Source organism: Bacillus rossius, chromosome 1 (assembly GCF_032445375.1).
Source record: "Bacillus rossius redtenbacheri isolate Brsri chromosome 1, Brsri_v3, whole genome shotgun sequence".
Classification (NCBI taxonomy): domain Eukaryota; kingdom Metazoa; phylum Arthropoda; class Insecta; order Phasmatodea; family Bacillidae; genus Bacillus; species Bacillus rossius.
This window is the reverse complement of record NC_086330.1, coordinates 120,884,219-120,907,001: the sequence shown is the minus strand read 5'-3', so window position 1 is coordinate 120,907,001 and position 22,783 is coordinate 120,884,219. Positions and strand designations below refer to the sequence as shown.

Genomic DNA, 22,783 nt, shown 5'->3' with positions numbered 1-22,783 from the left:
TAGCCATTTTCAGCCAAACCAGATAGAGCCACACATAACAAAGGCACAGTGTTTGACATGAAAATCAGCATCAGGCATTAGTTGTTTATGGGGCTCCAAAACAAGTTCAAGCCAATGCCCATTTCTGCAGCATGTGTACCGAGCTTGAAGCAACCATGCCAAACCTACCGAGTAGTCTGGTGCATCTTCAGCAGCACACCACTCACACGTACCCGAATTGGGTTTAAAGGATGAGACCAGTATTAGTCCACCCCTGCTCTGGGTTTGCCCACACCATTTGAGCAGGCAAGCACAAGGACTGAGCCATGAACCAAGCAGGCAGAGTACGAATCACCATGGAACCTTTCGTGTGGCCGCTGCAAGAAACCATGAGCCAGGTACTATTCAGTTCCTTTATTGGGTGTGCGGCCTAGATGTGTGAAGTAGAAAACATATAGAAATGACAATGCAGCCAGTGCGCCTTGGCGCAGTAAAGGATTGCGTCCTGCAGATGTGAAGTTGCACAATGCACATGCTGTTACATTGTGAAGCATCGTTCATACACACAACCAAGCATGTTCTTGACATTATGTGAGCGATTCTTTATGTTTGATCCGTGCGATGAAACTGTAAGCAAACTCCGAAACATAACCATGTAAATTATGCAGAGCATGCCATTGAGAACCAGTCACCCTTCCTGAGTTCGTCAGACATTCCCACAAATATATTATAGCCCAAATCACACTGAAATGCAAAGATAAGCTCGAGCGCCATAACATTGCCGTCCGATTTTACTTTTTTTTTAATGACTATTTCTAAAATTGAATCTGATATTTTTATAGCTCTACCACAAATATCTTCAACAGATATAGACAGGTGGGCAAATTTTAATAATCATTTCTTGCTCGACTTTCTACGCTCTGTAAATCTGAATCCCGGTACTTTATCTAAATCTTGGAAACAAATTAGTTTAGAAATGTTTAGAGCGTCACAATTTTATTTCACAAGTAAACTAGAATTTTGTATGTCTTAAATATTGATGTTGTGTAATCTATGATATGTGGTTGTTATTGCATCATATCATTTAAAGTTTCAAACATAGCCTAACATTAATCCGGTGTGTTGAATTATCCAGGCCTTAATATTTTATTTCAGATAATAGAAACATTTCAATGCATTGTTTATAGATGAATTATGTAAAGTGGCTTTGATCAGATGCGGTGAGTTGTCGGAACGTAATGAATCATGTTGTCTAGAGCGTCGTTTTTGTGTGGTGGCAACTTTTCTGGTTTGTTTTCTAGACCTAAATGCGAACTAGCATGCCGAACACTTAGGACATGTATGCGATATCGCACTCGAACGGATTTTAGTACTTTGCCTGTCGTTTATGGTGATTTAAGAAACATCTGGTTACCTGTTCGAGAGAGAAGATTTTGTGTTAACAGCACATTCGGCTGTCGAAATTTTTGCTCTCAGCGAGCTTCAGGTGATGGAGGTGGTGACGGTAAATCTCCTAGCAGTGAGGCAGGGGATCAGGACATCTCGAATGAAGGAGCGGAATCTGAGTTTGAGAAACGTCAGTCTCTTCCTGCAACAGTCGTCGTTCCAGAGGTGTGGCCGCAGCTGCCTCTTGTAGCTGTCAGCAGGAATCCTGTTTTTCCACGTTTTATAAAGCTAATTGAAGTAAGACAACCATGATGATAATATGTTTTAGTTCTTTATAGAACATTTAAATACTTTAACTTTTTATGTATCTAGAAGTGACAGTAGGTTGATAATTTTCTATAGCAAATGCAGCCATTCAGTAAGTTAAGTCAAGGGTCATTCCATGTCAGTTCATCCAACAAAATTTGAAAATGTAACCATTGTTTTTTAATTTTGATAAAAATTGGTTCATTTGTTTGGTGACATAAGGCCACTTAAAAACCAAAATTTCAGATTTTTACCTCAAATACTTCCTGAGAAATCGAAGGTTCCTTTGTGACCATTTTTGGCCTAAAACAGGTTGTAATGACAGCATAAATTGGTCAGTATCTGTGTTTCCTTGCTTTGTATTTCACTGTAATACCAATATTTCAGAATAAGAACACTTTTCCTTATGTAAAATTCTTTAGAGAATTCAAATTTTGCCACCAAATTGCTACTGGTATATCTAGAATGGTTTGTAAGTTATAACAGAATTATTAACATGACTGTTTCATGTATCATCTGCATCCTTTATTACAATAGACTGTATCTCAAAAGGCAGACCTCATAAAAAAATGAGCTTGGTAGGCCTACTATGTGAAATAGAAGGAAATTTCCTATAAGATACATTAAAAAAAAATAGTGGCTTTCTGCTGGCAACATGTAATGTACTCGATAATCGCTTACTAATACTATATGTACACACAAAAAAATTCCCGGTAAATATTTACAATCGCGGTAGATGCCAAAAAAAATGCTAAAAATCTGAAAATACTTTTATTCTGTGCCCCTTCACTTCCTCTTTTCAAAACAACCGGCGGAGGTAAGAAATTCCAAATACTTTAGGAGATATCGAATTTTTTAATTTCATCATATGTAGAGTCGCGGTATATGCCAAAAAAAAATGCTAAACATCTGAAAATACCTTTATTATATGCTCTTCAACTTCCTATTTTCATTAAAAGCGGCGGAGATTAGAAATTCCAAATACTTTAGGAGATATCGAATTTTTAAATTTCAGCACAAAACCAGCGCATTCCTGTGGCGTGCGTGTACCATTGTTTCTTGTTTACGTACGAGTATCTATTTTTTTTTATTGGATAATGATGTCACGTGATTGTTCGTGATAGGCCAGAATTCAAATGAACTAATACGTGATTATTTAGTTCAATTATTGTTTAAAACGGTGTTTAATTACCGCCTCCAACTTACGTGAGTTTTTAACGTTTCTAATTTTAAAGTCTTATTTGTTATTTTGATATTGTTGCGCAAGTAATAAGTAACAAAAAAATTTACGTGAGTTGTTACTGTACATCCTTTGTTACGGGTTTGTTAGGTAAGGTCAGTTACATTATAAATAATTTAAAACTAAAGAATAATTAAAATTAATTCACATTATTTTTAATATCACCTTAGTTTGAAAGTATTTGTAATGTAACTGACCTGACCTAATCGACCATTTTAGTTTACTGTTCACCCTCTGTCCGGGTTTGTTTGATCAGGTCAGTTACATTATAAATATTTTAAAACTAAACATCCATTAAAATTAATTCACAAAATAATTTTTAATGTCTGCTTAGTTTGAAAGTATTAATAATGTAACTGACCTGACCTAATCAACCATTTTATTAATTACGCATTCACGATTCACGTATTCACGAACACACGGCAAAATAACAAAAATGGCGCCGCTCAAATGGTTCCACAGGTCTTGTATTGCAAAATTAAAAAAATTCGATATCTCCTAAAGTATTTGGAATTTCTTATCTCCGCCGCTTTTAATGAAAAGAGGAAGTTGAAGAGCACATGATAAAGGTATTTTAGGATTTTTTACATTTTTTTTGGCATCTACCGCGACTCTACATATCATGAAATTAAAAAATTCGATATCTCCTAAAATATTTGGAATTTCTTATCTCCGCCGGTTGATTTGAAAAGAGGAAGTGAAAGAGAATAGAATAAAAGTATTTTCGGATTTTTAGCATTTTTTTTGGCATCTACCGCGATTGTAAATATTTACCAAATTCCCTACTTACACAAAACTATTGCCAATGAATTAGAATCTACAGACACAATCCTCCAATTTTTGCAATTAGCAAACTGCATTGCTTTTCTGATAAAGCTGCCATTCTATATCACACTTGCACAAGTCATCTTTCAAAAAACTATAAGTTCTGCCAGAGCTGCTTGTTGATGGTGCCTGCAAGATGCTGAGTATGTGTTCAAAAGGAACCCAGCAAACATCGTCTCGAGGTGAAGGCCAGTAAAAGGAAGCACTTGGACCGGCAGGGTGCATGAAGGTTACTTGAGCATCTTCTTCTGACCTATCAATGTTGTTTACAACACCAACAAACCATTTTTTGTCATACACACAAGACACATAGCAACCAGTATACAGTTTTGATATCGTACCACCAGGGTCTTTGCTAGCTGCTGTAGCGAAATTGAAAACTAAGGAATATGCATTATCCTGACTTGTTTTCTTCATTCCTATTTCATACTGGGATATTGGTGAAGCATTGTGAACCCTCTTGTGCCTGGTATTGTCTTTGCCATAGTATACCGTTGTTGTAGAGTTGAACGTACATCATCCACATCATTCTTATCAATGTAATGAAAGATAATACCTGTTATGTGTTCATTGCAGTAGGTAAACATCTTAGACACTGATGTAATTTGGTCTTGGAATGGTCGTTGAAGACTAGCTTTTGATGTCAGTCGCTTAACAGTTCCCCCAATTCCATCGCAAGATGATTTGCCATGGCTTGTGGCAAAGAATGACTAAGAAGCTGTGAGCTGAAAATCTTGTGTGTGGTGTAGTGTCACAAATTGAGGATATTCTTGCAGTTCTTGTACTGAGCAGCACAACCATCATTGAAATAATGTATGTGTTTTACATGAGGCAGGTGTCTTTTAACATATGTGACTATTTCTGACTGTGTTTTATACACCATGGAAACATCATGATCCAAATCATTTGACAAAAAACAATGACTGCTTGTTTTCAAATTAGCATTGTCTGAATTTTTGTAGTTAATGACTACTGGATGAACTGTACATTGACTGTTGGTCCAGTGGTATCCTTGTGCTTCATTTTGGATAACGAAGGAAAAATTTTCACTGAAATCTAATAAAGCTATAACTTCTCTTTCACTTATTTTCTCTTTCAGCTGCTTGAGGTAGTCCGATTGTTTCTTTGTGGTATAGGAATGGGGTATGAGGAGTTCCATTTTTTGTACTAAAATTTCCATAAAGTCTTCTACACTTGAGGTAAGGGTTTGTAATTGTGTTCGGTCTGTACTGACCCACTGTTGATATTCAATCACATCATCTGGATCACAGTCTAAAGTATGATATAGATGCTGCTTTAGAGTATCTGGAGAAGGACATTGCTCACATTGTCTTAGCATACAGTCAGGATTTAAAATGTCACATACAAGATACAAAATAAGTGAACTATACTTTTCACCTACACCAAGACAGTGAAGAAGTAATTCATCATTTTTGTGTATAGTGCACACACAGACAGAATGGGTTCCAGAACTTCCAGCTGAAACGCACCATTTAGGACGCAACATACAAAACTTTGAAAACCCTACCTTGAGAGATGGATATTTTGCCTTAAAAGAACAATATAGCTCATGCAAGTTGCATAGCAAAAGTCTTTTCTGTTTGTAAACATTTTTGGATATACTAACTTTATCTTTCATTCCTGGCATTTCCCTGGAAAACTCATCATCTTGATAGAAATCTTGAATGACCTGCACAGTTTCTTCAGGTAACTTCTTCCCACCTGTGGAATGAACTAATGCGCAGATTCCTTTTTCCAGTGTAAGTTGTCTTGCTTGTCTTACCATGTACTCAGAAACACCGAATTCTTGTGCTGCCTTCTGTCTGGACCATGATTGAGGGATAAGGGTAAGAATTTGTAATTTTATTTGTCTATTCATTGTGGGCAGCTTTTGCTTTATTAAAGTTACCAAACGGTCCAAATCGGCAGCCTTTTGTTCCACTTCATGCCTCTGTAATTCTGTACTTTCACTAGTTGATGTGGCTGGAAGCTGTACATCTAATACTTTAGATATTTTGTCTGCTACAGCTGATGATACCTCTTGTACTTTACGTTTACCATATTTTTCGTTTGCATGTTGTGGTACAGCATGCAGTTTTATTGGTGACTTGCAAATATTCCAAACTTTTGTCAAGTAAGCTACAGGTTTCTTCTTTTGATGCTTGTATCTCTAAACCCTCTGCAACGTCACTTTCAGATGATTCTGAAGATACCTGTGCCACCTACTTATTGAATATTATACAACCCATTCCTACATGAGGAGCATAATTTTTTACCAGGAATTAAATTAAGTCTCTTGTCTGCTGCTTTTCTGTAGCACTGTAAAGAGATTGTGCGCAAAGAACACACTTTCATAGGATCACAACATGATGTCTGAAACATTTCATACTTCTTAATATAAAACAATTTGTGATGAAAACATATGGTGTGAAGATTATGTTTAGAAATACCTGTTTTCAGCACAAGAAGAGTTTGAATAGTTCCAATCTTTTGATTCCCTTTGTTTTAATATAACACTCTTTATGGCATTCTTCATGCATATCATTCCCAACAGAACAGAATTCTAGTTTAGTAGTACTGGTAGCCATGTAGTTCTTATCCAACTTATAATGAACTAAGACTTTCCACTAACATTATAGGTACACAGGCAGCGCACCATCAACAAGCAGCTCTGGCAGAACTTACAGTTTTTGAAAGAAGACTTGTGCAAGTGTGATATAGAATGGCAGCTTTATCAGAAAAGCAATGCAGTTTGCTAATTGCAAAAATTGGAGGATTGTGTCTGTAGATTCTAATTCATTGGCAATAGTTTTGTGTAAGTAGGGAATTTTTTTATGTGTACATATAGTATTAGTAAGCGATTATCGAGTACATTACATGTTGCCAGCAGAAAGCCACTATTTTTTTAATGTATCTTATAGGAAATTTCCTTCTCTTTCACATAGTAGGCCTACCAAGCTCATTTTTTTGTGAGGTCTGCCTTTTGAGATACAGTCTATTGTAATAAAGAATGCAGATGATACATGAAACAGTCATGTTAATAATTCTGTTATAACTTACAAACCATTCTAGATATACCGGTAGCAATTTGGTGGCAAAATTTGAATTCTCTAAAGAATTTTATATAAGGAAAAGTGTTCTTATTCTGAAATATTGGTATTACAGTGAAATACAAAGCAAGGAAACACAGATACTGACCAATTTATGCTGTCATTACAACCTGTTTTAGGCCAAAAATGGTCACAAAGGAACCTTCGATTTCTCAGGAAGTATTTGAGATAAAAATCTAAAATTTTGTAATTTAAGTGGCCTTTTGTGCCAATTTTTATTAAAATCCAAAAATATGGGTTACATGCCCTGGATGAACTGACATGGAATGACCCTATTGATAATTTTTTCTAATAGTTTGCTTACCAGTTAGTAATAATTTGGTAAAAGTTGCCTATTATGTATCCAATTTTATCCTGTGTATCAAAACTTGTGATATAACAATAAATTATGATTTTTAGTTGAATACAAATGAAAAAAATATCCTTAAGGGGCCCGCCTACCTGGGCACACATACGGTGTGCAGAGCTTCAGGAAAAACAACGCGATTTCAAAACTACTCAAGATATCCGAGTGGGGCCTATTTACAAATAGCATTTAAGAGTTCGCTGAGGACCGAAAAGTACTTTTAATTTCGGATTAAGTTTTTAAACTGTATTTTTAGAAGCGTTAAAATGCCTAAAACGCATGTTTTCAGAGTAATTTTTAGGCATAAAACAATCAGTACAGATTCTTGAAAGCACTTAAGGGGCTTGCATAACACCTTTATCTTCATTTCTCTGCCATAAAATGTTACGGTCACCGCTTAAATTTCATAGTTATCCTGTGACGACGAGACGAATGCGCGCCAGTTCAGAGACTTGCGCTTAGAGGCTATACCGCGCTGGAAGCACCAGCGAGCGTCGCGCTTATCATCCCGCCTCACTAACACACTGCACCCCTGACGAGGCGGGCCCCTTAAGACCTGACATAATTTGTTTGTATTGTGATATTCAAGTTTTTGTTTGGCCAGGATCTTTCGACGTACTAAATTAAAACAACAACCATCATGTACCACAGGATAAAATATAGATGATCATGCTGTCAGGATCAAGGGATAAACTTGGATATATTATATGGTACAATTACCAATAATTCTTTGCATTACAACAAAACAAATTGTAGGTACTGTATGTACATAGTATAAAAGTTTAGTTTGACTCATCTTAAGCACATTGTTATTTATGATACAAATAAATCACTTTGCCTAAAGTTGCTGGTTTGACAATATTTTTTGTGAAATTAATAAAAGTAATAACATCTGAAAGTGATCTTGCAACATTGAGCTTCATTCAGGGGGTTCAAAAATTAACAACAACCAATGATTTGTAAGAATTAGTAAGTATATGGTGAATGCTGTGATTTTGTTTGTAATTGTATAGCTTAGAGGCTTTTATAAATAAAAATTTATAAAAAAAACCTATAGTTTTTAATAATAAGGCAACATAGGAAAAGTTTTTTTAGTAAAGGTGTGAACCAAAAAAAAGGCTAACAAAATGCAAATATTAGATTTTACTTACTGACATGATTTATTATTAATCTGTAAATTGAAATTGCAATATGTCAAGAACTTATTGGTAATTTACTATTTTATCGAAGGGTTGGTTAGGTAAGGCTCATACTGTCAGATAGGTTAGGTCAACTACATTTATTGTGTATTAAATAGGTATATATCATTAATGTAGCTAACCTCTAACCCAACTGACTGTACTTTTTTTACATGGTTCAACAATGTGAAAAAATGTAACCTTAGAAACACATACCTATAATACTTTTTTTTTTTTTTTTTTAAATTTCATGTTTTTTTTTGTTGCATTTAGCTTATATTATTGATGTGCTCCATTTCAAACCATTGTGTAAAAAAATTTACCTTATGAAATGGACAAAAAAATCAATGAAATACAAAGAAACATTAAATAACTCACAACTGCTCAAACATGACAAAGTCATGTTTCAATTATACAGCAAGCCATATCTTTTTATGAACATGATACTGGCAACTATTTCTTCTGTCTTGGGTAACAAAAATATACAATATTAGCTTTGCCAGTTTACAGAATGATTAGAAATAAATTATGGAAGTATTAAAATTAATTTTCAGAATTTTGTTGTTGTTGATGTCTCTCTTCTAGATAATGACCCATTATGTTGAGAGGATGGATGATAACAATTGTATTGTGTGTATATATTCCTTTTTTCTGATAATATTCTTTCTATTTGAATTTTGTGACAAGATGTTTTCTAGTACAAAAGCCCTGGCTGTTGGATAACAGTCACTGTAGAGAGGTTATCACTCTGACCCAAACTGCCGCCTTTGACCGTCCGGCCTGGATGCATTACTATGACAGCTCAGAGGCAGTAAATATAGCTTGGGTTTTACCACATTGTCATTGTTAAAATAATTTTCTTTCTTTCCTTATAAGTAACGGCAGTCTACAGACACAAAACTACTTATTATACATGCCCATCACGTGGGTACGCCACTGCTGCACTTCGATCAAAAAAACCTAAATAAAGTTTAAAAACCAACTTATGAAAAAAAATTAACCAAATAAACTAAATAGGCCACTTGAATCAAACAGTTTTTAAAAGCCTTCAAATACACATTTATTTAATCAGTGTAGTGTCAATTTGATAGCAACGATCATTACAGAAAGACTTGGTAATTAAGATCTGCAAGTGAATTATGCATCAGCAGTGCAATAACTGTTGCCATGGAGATTGTTGAAAATTGTTCACACATTTATTGCAAAAAACTTATCATTTTTGTAAATAATTTAACTATAGCAAACTGAGATTCAAAAACATTAGCAAGAATAAAAAAATAGGCAGTCATGGGGATTGTCGACAGAAGTGAAAACTAAAAACTTTGTTTTTAAATGTGTAATATGACATCATTTCTACATCAAAAGTACGTAAGAAAATGATCTTGGTATTATATCAGTATGTTGTCAGCTTGATATAATTTATCCTTACATCATTTTTTAGTCACAGATGTCAGTGGTATGTCAAAATTACTTAAAAATTCATTACCTAGCTATGACTTACCAGTGATGTCAGACCTAGGTCATGTGCTCATTGAGCAATGCACAATGTACACAAATCAAACTTTTCACGTGGTCAATTTAACTTTACTTACGCTACTACAGCATGTCGGTGACACGAACTCACAAGATTTTAACCATCCAAAAAGAGTCCAACACACACATGATACAGTCGAGTATATACAATGTATTAGTGTGTTCATGTACACAGGCCGCTGCGCATCACCAGCATGTCGGTGACGCAAACCCATAAGTTTTTCCCCTACCAAAAATCGCTCAACGCTGCTAAAGAAGTTTTCACTTAAAAAATATGTTTTGCCAAAAATTTTAATTGTCTTTTTAATATTAATATTAAAGTGGAATACTCAAGTCTAGAGTCTTTATTAAATATTTTGAAAATCCATGTCCAAGAAATTTTCAGAACTTAGCAAGTTCTAAAAACAATTTTTGATAATTGGCATTTTAATACTTGTGAAAAATCAATAGAAAAAGAGTGGTGTGTTAATGGGTGTGAGTTTGTATTCTAAAAATGGCGGAATAATATATATGTACAAATTATTTTCCCATTAATGTAGGTACAATTGCATCTACTTAAAAATACATTATTTTTAAAATTCAATTAGGAATATCATTTTCAAAAAGGTATTAACAACTTCAGTTTTAAGATTAGGGAAAATTAGATTGTCAACCTGTCTCATAAGAAATTGCCTAAAATCCTTTACATCTAGATTCATCCTGTTGTGGGGGTGGCTTTTTTGCACATCCTGCTCTGTGGTGATTGTTGAAGTAACACCTCAGGCACCAATTGCCAGTATAGTAGTGTGAACAGATCTCTGTCAGGGCACGGCGTGACGAATCTCCAACGTATTGGCCTATTGCTCCTACTCTGGGATATTATCCAGGCACCAACACCTTAACCACACATGGAATAATACTCTTTGTCGGTTGAACTTCTTTACTTACTTTACATATTTACACAAGTGCAATGCTACAAGGACAATGAAAAATCCTGAATGATATAATTATTAATTAAGCTGCCCGAACAATGGGAAACAGTTCAGCAGGACTTCCGTTAGGCTGATAAAAAGGCTTAATGCATTTAAGGTCTGTTGCAGTTAAATCAGTGAACAAATAAGATGAAGACCTCACGCCGTACAAAATGTGTCCCTTGCAGTGAACCGCCACTCTCGACTAACTGTCTCCATTCCAACCCTTATCCCTCTCCCTCACTCTCCCCCTACTCTCTGTAATCTGGAGCGCGCTTGTTTTCATATTTATACCAAATATAACATAAACGCATAACAAAACACTTTGTCCTACAAAATGTCAGTAACATTTAAAAAAAAAAAGCAGTCTTTTGTCTCTTAGTTTTTATTATTTAATTTTTTTTTACCAGTTCCAGTCAACTAGCAAAGCACTGTTAAAAACTAGATTATAATGAATGCCACAAAACCTTCACTTTTAATAAACCACACAATGTTTAAAAGTTTTTCATTAAACATGACTTTCCATTTTAACAAAAACTTTTTACAAACACAGTACACAATAAACCTCTACATAATTCTGGCCATTCTTTATAGAGTATAAAGAAATAAAATAATTAAGCAACTCATTGTGACATGCACTTTCTTTATGGCTGATGCTTAGAATATTCACTACTGTTAACATATGAGTCTTAATTAAGGTCATTGCTTAGATTAGTTCCTTACACTTAATCAGTCCTTAATTTAACACAATACACCACAAAGCTGACATCATGTAGCAGATGGGTGGCAGACTAAGTGCCGACACTGAAGGAACACAACTATACTACAATCTTAAAATGATCTGATTATTAATCTTAGATGTAGGTTAATATTTAATTTGTTTTTGAAGACAGGAAACTTTTTTGTCTCTTTTTCCAGAAAAACTAATTTAGTTTACACAATTGTATGAACTCAAATGCTATAGTAAAGTCCTCAGTTATTCATAATTTAATATTGTTTATTCTTGAATTAGCTGGTTGATCACTAAAAAAAGGGAGTTTAGTTATGTGCAATAACTGAGGTAGGTACTTATCACTCTTGTTTTATTAGTCTGAAATATTGCTGAAATGTATTTAATTAATATAGACTGGGTCTAAGTCTGTAGACTAAACTTTTTCATAGTAGGTCTTACAATTTTTGTGCATTTTTATTTTTAGATATCCAACCCAATGCTGATAAATCTCATACGAAGGAAGGTGAAGTTGAATCAGCCATATGTTGGGGTCTTCTTGAAAAAAAGTGAAGAGTAAGTATAAATTCTAGGTTACATTACTTTTTGTTCATTAAGTTCTGTTGGAAGTGCATCAGGAATGCTAAGTGATTGTGTTTACATTTATGGTAACTTAGTTCAAAGTTTCATTTAAAATACATCTGTACATTAATGAAATGTATTCTTTATGAACTTAAATTTCATTGGTCTTAACTTATTTGTTAATAGTATTAAATTACATATGTATATGTATACTCTGTTTACATTGTAGCATTTAATTTTTCTGCATGTACAAATCTAGTACAAATTTCTGTAGATGAAAGCTAAGTTTGTGCTGTTGGATAGTTTACATGCCATACCATACCTAAGCTATATGTACTGGCTTAAAATTGATTGAAAGCCGTCGTGTGTGTGTGTGTTAGAGGCGTGATGATACATGTATACGCTCGCTGGTACTTCTAGCATGGTATCAACTCTTAAGCATAGAGCAACTATGATACAATAACATTGTGTGGTGGAGTAATGAAAATAGAGTGTAACTACTTTCTAATCTATTTTACCTATCTTTGCTTTATGTGCAAATTGAGTAAGCAAATTAATTTTAATAGTTACTGATTCAAACAAACTTAAAAAAAAGATTTGTTTCAGAAGACTGTAAACAGATGATTTTTCCTGGGCACCAGTCTAACTTTCACTCTAATAATAGTACTCAAACTATCTGAAATTTTTGAAATATAACTAGCATTGAAATGAAATAAAAGCTTGAAAAATTGTACATTTAATCTAGTTATGCAGATATGATTTCGAGAATGTGACATTCCACGCAAAATGTTTTCAAAATTCAAGTATTCCTCAACACATACCACACTAGTATGGGTGATACACAGGTGCATTGGGTTATAGTACCCAAAATTGTCTTGTGTACCTTCTTAAATTACCAAAGTTAGACAACAGTTACATATTATGATATCTGTTTAATAAGTCAATGAAACCTTGAAGCATATATGTCAAATAATATCAATATTTAAAAATTATTACAACTATACCATACTAGTCAAAAATCAGAGATTGAAATGATTGAGAGGCTTCACCCTCAGGAACCTCTAGGAAATATTAGCAAGTTAGTGCAAGAAAACTGTTGATTCAAAATGTAAGCCAAAAGTAGTATTAAGTATTCATTATCATGAAACTGAAGGGTCAATCGAATGGATAATTTTCGATACTACAAATAACAGTCATAAAACACTTTATCTCTAAGACTAAAACATGGTACGTACTGGTTTTTATAATATAAATACATGTAGGCCTACAATATTTTGTTCCTACAGTAGAGTTTCGCTAATCCGAACCCCACTAGTCCGGACATCCGGTTAATCGGAACGGATCTAAAAAAAAAAAAAATATGAAAAAGAAATTTGTGACAAAGGATAATAAGGAAATACATTTCTAAGAGAGTGTCCTCTTGCCCTCAGTTGCCGGGAGTCTTACCGCTAGTTTTCCGCTCATCGTCTGTTTTCCAAGAAATGATCACTCTATACCTGCAAGTTGTTTTGTTTTGTTCCTTTCAGTCGATGGCTACTCGTGCTGGTGATAGGTGCTCGTGACAGTTATTTTTATTCAGTGCGAGTGTTGTATTGTGTGCACTTATTAAGAGCAACGTAATGACTACTAAACGTAAGAAAGTGACTGTAACAATGGAGCAAAAACACCAAGTCTTATTTCGTATTGATGCGGGTGAATCATTTACTAGAATCACGCAAGATTTAGTCGAGTGGGAAAACAAGCTGTTTCTGATTGGAAAAAAATTGGAAAGAAATTGAAGATTTTTGTGCCAAAATGGTGAGTAAGGACAGTCTGGGTTACAGAAGCACGTTAAAAAAAAAACAAAAAAATGAACCTTTAGACGAGGCTTTGTACATTTGGTTTTGCCAACAACGTGAACAAGGCGTTCCGCTGTCGGGCGTAACATTACAAGCGTTCGCGCTTAAACTCAACGAAAAATTAAAAGGATACCCTGCTTTTACTGCCAGTTTGGGATGGTTATCTCCTTGGAAAGATCGACACAGTGTTCGTTAACTTAGTGTAAGTGGTGAAATTTTGTCAGGTGACAATAGTGCAAGTGAAGACTTTAAAGTAAAATTTTAAAAGTTTGTTAAAGATGAAAACTTAGAGCTTTGCCAAGTGTTTAACGCTGACGAAATGGGATTAAATTACAAAATGCTCCCAAAAAAAACAGCATCCAAATTGGATTCTGTAGCCATAGGTCATAAGGTAAAAAAAGAAAGAGTAACTTTGCTTCCTTGTTGTAATGCTTCTGGCAGCTTGAAAATTCCACTTTTGGTTATAGGCAAATCTGCTAAGCCTAGGGCCCTTAAAAATCTTAATAGAAATGCTCTTCCAGCACAGTACACTTCACAAAAATCTGCATGGATGGATGGAAAAATTTTTAAATCTTGCTTTTTTGAAACATTTGTTCCTAAAACAAAAAAGGTTTTTGAGAGACAAAAACCGCCTAGAAAAAGCTGTGTTGTTAATTGATAATGCACCATGCCACCCGAGTGAAGTAGAATTGCAAGATGGTGAAATTTTTGTAAAATTTCTGCCACCAAACGTGACAGCTTTGATACAACCTATGGATCAAGGTGTGATTGAAGCAATAAAACAGCGATATAGGAAAAAAATTATTATGTCTCTTTTAGAGCAACAAGAAGCAGACCCGTCGGCTAACTTAATGGATAATATTAAAAAAGTGACAATGAAGACTGTCATTTACTTGGCTGCAGAAGCATGGGAAAAAATTAAGCCGTCAACTCTTCAAAAAAGCTGGAAAAATTTGTGGCCAAGCATTTCACAGGAAAAACAGGGACAGACGAAACTCCACCAACTTCAACTAGCTTTTATTTTGTACATGTTTTTCAACAGTTGGAGGGTTGTGCCAAAATAGAGGAGAATGACATATCAGAATGGATTAACAGTGACATCGGTATTGGTTATCAAATTTTAAGTGAAGATGAAATCGTGGAGGCGTGCTATGCAAACACGGCAACTGAAATAGACAGTTCGTAAGATGACGATGGAGGTACGGAGGAATCAGCTGGCCCAACTCATAGCGAAGCGACTACAATGCTGGAGGGGTTGCTGAGTTACTTTGAGAAGCAAAGCGACACATCGTCTGCTGAGCTACTGACCTTGAGGCACCTACGAGATTGCAATCTTCATTAAAACAATAGAATATTACAGACTTTTTCGAGTAAATTGTAATTGTTTTTAACCTTTAATAGTTTTATACTTTTTAATTACATGTAGGTATTGTTTTATATATAAGTATGATATATAAGTATTATATATAAGTATTATATATAAGTATTATATATAAGTATTTTATATATAAGTATTATTTATAAGTTACATACATTTTTTCATAGTTTATTAAGTACTTTATAATAAAACACAGTTGATTTTTAAGCATAAAGATTTTTTCTTTAGCCTAAAAACTTGTTTTAAAATTGATTATGGTTAATGCGGACTTTCGGTGATCCGGACAGGGTCCGGTCCGGACAAGTCCGGATTAACGAGACTCTACTGTAGTTACCATTTAACGTGAGAACTGAAGTTTTTCACTATATGACAGAATATAATAGGCTGGAAGTGATGTTGGTCATCATGATGTCATACACATAGTTAACTGCGTAGACAGTATCGATCAATGTGTAGATCAACACATAATCTTATAACTGCTGAATTTGAGTTTGCTGATCTCGGGCAATACATTGATGCCTCTTGAATGACTATGTGTCCTTATGAAACGTCTCTAGTTGAAGATCATTTAACATACGTGGGTCTCTTGCTGTGAATTCGTATCAATGTAGCTGAACAATTCTATCTTAAACATGTAGAACTAACTGCAATTCCACTCTTTCTGGATACATTTAATAAATTATTAACTGTTCTTCATAGAAAAGGTTTCAAAACACCAAATATTGCAGAAATATTAAATCAAGTCTTGAAATATTGAGCTTTACTACAACTGCTGATACTACATCTAATCATATCCGAAGTCTAAAACGTCCTTAACTAAAATTTTTAAAGAACAAATTTTGCGTGCGTAATAAAATAGCATTTGTTTTCCAAAAATATATTCTTTACCTTGCTTAAAAGCAGGAAAAAAAATCCAAAGCTGTTGATTACTGTTTTTTCAGTAATTAACTCTGCAGCTCCATAGAGTATTTATAATGTTTCTGATTAAGATGATAACACAGGCCAACAAAAAAAAATAATTTTTTCTTGGTGCCTAGGATTTTTGAACTGATTTTAGCTATATTTGGGGCACTGAATCTAAATATGAAATTTAATTATTCTAACTATACTTTTTGAGAAGTGTAAAAAAAGAAGTAAAACTACCTGCTTGACTCAAGCCACTTCGTCACTGGGATACCCCAGTCTGGGAATCCCATCCCTAATTTCAACGCTTCAACCACATTTGAGGTTAGTTTGAGTGTTTTAGCCGTGCAGGATGGATCAAAGTTGATAAAAAATGAGTTCCAGTAGAAAAAGTTGTGTAAATCATCCTGATGTGTTTTGCTACATATGTATGTGGAGAATACACATTAAACAGAAAGATTGTTAGTGACCTTGTAAAGAGAGTTTATCATGGATACTTTTTGTGTTAAGCTCGGTGATCAGGATAAATCCTGGGCACCGCATCAGGTTCGTAAAACTTGAACAGAACAGGAAAAAAAATAGTGGAATAGCAGGAAAAGAAAAAGTTTGAAATTCTGCGTCCTGATGGTTTGAAGAGAACCCAACACGACACCTATGACTGTTATTTCTGTCTAGTTAATATTACATGGAATCAATCGAAACAACCGTAGCAAGTGGACTTATCCTGATTTAGTCTCTGCAAGACGCCCGGTCCCTCACTCAGAGTAAGTACCGATCCCAGCATTTCACCAGCTCCCAGAGTCTGAGGATGAGTGTTGTCCCTATAACCACCCTTCTGATACTAATGAAGGTGGCAGTGATTATGAGAGGATGTCAACAATTCCACAATGTTTCACCCAGGATGAGTTAAATGATCTCGTCAGAGATCTTAACCTGTCAAAAGAAGCTTCTGAATTTCTGGCTTCCAGTTTGAAGGAAAAAAATTTACGGAACAAGGAACCAAAATTACTTTTCACTGTACAAGTGAAAAGGGTCTGCTTCCATTCTTCACTCAAGAAAAAAATGTATTTTGTCACAATGTCAGAGGACTTCTGGAAAAAATGAGTTTTTAGAATATTTTCCAGATGATTGGTGCTTATTTATTGAGCTCAAAGCGAAGCTTGAAATATGTTATTCTACACAATGGGAACAAATATGGTTCAATACCAATTACTCAACGACAATGAAAGAAACATATAGCAACATAGCTTTGGTTTTTGAGAAGATAAGATATCATGAACATCAGTGGGTTATTTGTGTGGACTTGGACAGCAAAGTGGCCATACCAAATATCCTTGTTTCTTGTGCCTCAGGGATAGAGCAGACAAAACACACCACTGGGTTATGTACACAAGAGTGGCCTAAGAGAGAATACAAGGTTGTTGGAGAAAAAAATGTTATTAACGAACCCTTTGTTGAACGAGAGAAAATCATCTTTCCTCCACTGCATATCAAGCTGGGCTCTTGATAAGGACGGATCATGCTTTGCATTTTAAAGGGTAAAAATGCCTCACTTGAGTAAGGAAAAAATTAAAGCAGGAATATTTAATGGCCCCAAAAATAAGAAAATTCATTAAATTCCATGAATGAGGCTAAGCAAAAATCCTGGACTTCATTTGTTGCAGTTGTCAGAAATTTTTTGGGTCAATGAAAAGCAGAAAACCATGTTGAACTGGCAAACAATTTGTTTAAAAATCTAAAATCCCTTGGGTGCAACAAGAGTATTAAGGTGCACTATTTACACAGCCGCCTGGACCGTTTTCCTGAAAATTTAGGAGACAGCAGTGAGGAGCAAGATGAAAGATTTCATCAAAATATTAAAATTATGGATGATTGATATCAAGGAAGATGGGATATGCACATGATGGCAGATTATTGCAAATTAATTAAAAAGGGACTGTTCCAAGATATATTCAAGAAGTTCACGAAAAAGAAGCTTCCGAAGTGTTGATAGACTAGTGGTTTCCATCTATGACTTAGTACTATCTTTGTATAATGTAATGATATTTGTATAATATAATGATATTTGTATAATATAATATTATATTTGTGTGATTTAAAAATAAGAACTTAAATTTTAATTTTTAGATTTATTCATGGATTTAACCTAAAATATCATAAAATGTACATTTCACTAAAACATAATATCTTAGAAATTTGACTTTCGAGGCAAAAACTAATGCCATATTTGAATTCAAGGCACTAATTTCATATGAAATCAGCTCCAAATACTCTGGCACCAAAACTATTGCTGGCCTGTGTAATACTGGAATGAAATTGTACATTGTTACTCTATGAAATTTCCTTACAAAAGGTGTAATGCAAGGCTAATGAGTGTGTTCAGTAATCTGTATCATGCTTTTAATGTCTAAAAAATATTCTTAAAACACACCTTTTAGCCATTTTCACTTCTAAAAATACAGGTTTTATAAACAAAAATATGGAAACATAACTGCTCTTCCACTCTCTGTATATTCTTAAATGCTTTTCGTATACTGACACCAATTTCATATCTTGAGCATCTTTTAAATTGTGTGGTTTATTCACTATGTGTGCCAGAGTAGGCGGGGCCCTTACGTAACCATTTCACCATCGTACTATTTCACCCATACTTGTGGGGCCATGGTGGATGAGTGGTCAGATCACTCACCTCTTACCAAGACAGTCAGGGCTCAATTGCTGGTATGCTCTGTTTGTTTATTGAGAAATGAGCTGTAGGTTGGCAGTAAGCCAGTGTGAGTTTTCCCAACCCATTCATTCCACCATTGCTACATTCTCATCGCAATTCCCCTCACTGTCTGTAACAACTCTGATGTCGCTGAGCTGTTAAGCTTTTTCATTCAGCCGTACTCTTTAAGGTCATTGTCGTGTTACATATCTAGTTTATGTAAATGTGTCAACTGTGTATGTATGTTAAAAATTTTTAATAGTTTCTTTTAATGCTGTGTTACTCTATTAACAACTGAAAATGTAAATCAGTCAACATTTCTTTGTTTCATTTTTTTTTATTATTTGTGTGTCTTTTTTACCCTGAAACTGTTAGTAAAATGAAATATAATATGTAATCATCTTTGATTGTTGACGGCCACCTGTACAGTGTGAAAAAACTCTTATTTCAACTCTTAGCGTTATGATCAAAAAATTTTAAAATTTTTCTGTTAATCCACATTTTTTTATTTTTCCAGTTACACAAGTTATCCGGACTAAGTGTAAGTGAATTTTGTACAACAGCTTTCTTTAGTATTTTGTGTGTAAGGTGGTATGTAACTTAGATATGTTAATTATAAATTTTGACTGAAGTGTTTTATATTTAACATTTAGCAATTTGGCAAAAAATTTGGTGTCTTTTTTATGTAAATATTGTACTTGAAAATTAATATTTTTTATTGTTTATTGTCACATAATATAATAAATAAACTTGTTTAAAAAAAAACTAGTATTCCATGCTTTAAAGATTGTTATAATTAACATTTTGAACTCTTGATATGTGTTAAGTTAATTTTTTATGTTAAGTTTTCATATCTGTGTACTTCAAATTTTTTTTTTTTTTTTACTGAGACTAGTTGACAAATAGTTTCAGTATTATTCATACCCATAAATACTTTTGTTTCCAGAAATGAATCTGAAGTAGTGAACAGTGTGGAGGATGTATACTCGATTGGTACATTTACGCAAATCCACGAGATGCAAGATATGGGTGACAAAATGCGTCTTGTGGTCATGGCGCATAGACGTATCCGCATGCTTGGTCAAATTGTGGACATTGAAGAGCTCGCACCAGGTATGCCCGGGTTACCCAATGTTCCATTATGCTAGTTAAGGAATTATTGCAGCATACCAACTTAAATCAGTGATCCTGTAATTCCATTAAAATATAAAATCTAAGAATTAAAATGTTAGATGCCAGTAGTACACAAATTTAAAATTACCTCAAATGTAAGACATATATAATAGGATAGTTTTGATAGTTAAGTGTAAAGCAGTTAAGACAATCAGCATCTGGAATGTGAAACAATGTGGTATAGAATACGATATTGAATAGAGCTCTCAAATAGATGGCAATCTCATTTAAGATAAACTGAATTGTAGAATAAACCCAAAAGTAAAAAATTTTTTTTTCTGATGATAGGACCACCAGAAATAAAATGTCTGACACAAGCGTGTCTTAGGAATCAATAGTAAATCTTGAACATGCCTGTGATATTCCCCTTCACCTGTATATTGAATTGCAGCGTGTCCACATTCTGGAAATTCAGGGAAGTTGAAATTGGTCAGGGAGTGTAAAGGAATTTACTTGAAATCATAGAAAAGATTTTTTGCTGGTATAATGCTTTTCACGCTTTAGTTTGACGGGGTAATTATTTGTCACAAATTATTATTTAATTAATTAAATCACACACCGTATTATGATAACGAGTCCACTAGCGTGTAAATAGTTTTGTATGCATGCTAGGAGGCAAGGCCGCGATGCGTGCTAGGTACCTGAGCGGGACTCCCAGCGAGTCTGGCTGTGGCCCCGCGCGGACGCTGACGTCACGCATGCCACGCGTGCCCGGCCGGATTACAAGGGTCTGGCTCCCCGCTCACAGTCCCGCCTAGAAATATTGTCCCTGACACTTTAAGCTGCCTGGGAATTCTGTGGGTTTCCCGAGGCCGCTGCACGGAGTGGCACAAATAAACGCTGCCTTTATGGAATTTTTGGGCGTTGGGTCGGCCCGGGATGAGTGACATGTCACAGCCGCTCTTGTCACTTTGAGAAGGACGCAATGGGTACATAAGCGACGATGGTGGCCTCTGCGGGAGTTCCAAGAGTTGGTCGAGTTCCATGGGTGAAGGGAAATGCAACATCTGCGAAGAGGGTGAGAAACCCCCTCGAGAGTGGTGCGATGCATTTCAACAGAACCATGCGAGTGTCACTGAGTGACGCGAGGCTGTGTGTGCAAGGACAGGCGCGAGGTAAGGAGTGAATCACTCGAGCCTAGCTCCTTTGAGGAGTGCAAACTGTGGAACTTAACACACGTTTAGTGAAGTGAGGATAAACATTTTTAAGTGCATGTGATTGGAGATCAGACGTTTTTAAGTACAATTATTTATTAGTAATGTAAATATTTGTATTTAATATAACTGTAACTAAACTTAATTGGGCTATCCTTGACAAACCCAGTTCCCCCACTTTATACTCGTAACATTTTGGTGTCAGACTTGAGATAGCCATCATTAAATAATTCTGAATTAATTACAGTGAACTAAAATAATTATAAACTGTGAAAACATGATTAGAATTTAGATTTTTGTGACGGAAATTAGTGTTAGGAACAGAAGTTAGTTTTGAGTGTAGTTGTAGTAAAGTTAGTGTTAGATTAGCTTGTAGGTAAAATTACAGTGTAGTTCATAGTAGTGTATTTGAACAAGAAAAATTGTTGCCGAAGAACTTAAGAATATAATGGCATTCTTGTCCGAAATGAAGAATGAAATGAAGAGTAACAAGGAGAGAATGAGAGTTGGTTGGACGAAATGAGGAGTACCCAGGAAGACTTGAAGAATGAAATGAGTGAAATAAGGAGCAGTCAAGAAGAGGTGAAGAAAGCCATGAAGACTGAGATTGAGGATATGAAAAATAACCACAAAGAGATGCGAAACCAAAATAGTTGCTGCTCAAGAAGAAATGAAGAGAATCAACGAAACTAGAATTCAGTTTGAGGGTAAAGTCAAGTGTGGAACAGCATCTCACACAACAGGAAGAACAGATAATTCAGCTGGAACAGGACACTGAATGGCATGTAGAAGCTTTAACTGAGGAGTGCAGACAGTAATCAAAGAAGCCTCTCCTGCTTGAACCATAAGAGTGTCTCCGAGGATGTTAAGGTGAAGGCACTTCCAGTGGCCACTCAAAATTCAAGCCACCCACTTTCGGTGGTCAATCTTTGTGGACAGTGTACAGAAGAGTTTGGGGCAGCTGCAGAAGTAAATGGTAGGGGTGAGGCTACGACACTTGTCTTGGCCGTAAGAGGATCTCCACTAGAGCTGCGGCAGACCATACCAGTTCCAAACAAGAAAGACTATGGAATATTAGTAGAGATCTTTGAGCTGAGGTATGGCGACCGACACATGGACGAGGTGTATAGAACAGCCCTGAACACGTCAACAGCGATCTTCAGAAACACTCCAAGAATTCGAAGCAGATGTCGATCGACTCGTGTACTTTGCCTATCCAGAAGCACCAGTGCGTTTATAGATGGACTCAGAGTTGTGGAGGTTCAGCAAACTTTTCTTTTGGCATTGAGCTGCGAGGCCTTGGTCCATGCCCTGGAAATCAAGACAGCATGCAGTGCCTCAAGAAACACAAGTATCAGGACAAGGAAAGCCGAACTGGAGCCCTACAAAGTAGCAAATGCCAGAAACACCACTAATGAAGTAGACATTCTCATGGCATTAAAAAAACTGCTGAATGAAGTTTCACGTAACCAGATCAGAAGAGTAG

General features: G+C 35.2%; 1 protein-coding gene across 3 annotated transcripts in view; it reads left to right on the top strand.

The window, feature by feature from the left end:
• Positions 1-318: 318 nt before the first annotated feature.
• Positions 319-22,783, top strand: part of LOC134543433 (lon protease homolog, mitochondrial-like) — a 109,721-nt gene continuing 87,256 nt past the window's right edge. For 2 of the 3 annotated variants that reach the window (XM_063388366.1, XM_063388368.1), the window contains exons 1-3: positions 1,026-1,662; positions 12,050-12,138; positions 19,917-20,083. In XM_063388366.1, the coding sequence (XP_063244436.1) occupies positions 1,225-1,662; positions 12,050-12,138; positions 19,917-20,083 (694 nt within the window). In that variant the 5' untranslated portion in view covers positions 1,026-1,224. Of the gene's footprint in view, positions 1,663-12,049; positions 12,139-19,916; positions 20,084-22,783 lie in introns of all 3 variants that reach the window. The other variant, XM_063388367.1, reaches the window with a different exon arrangement.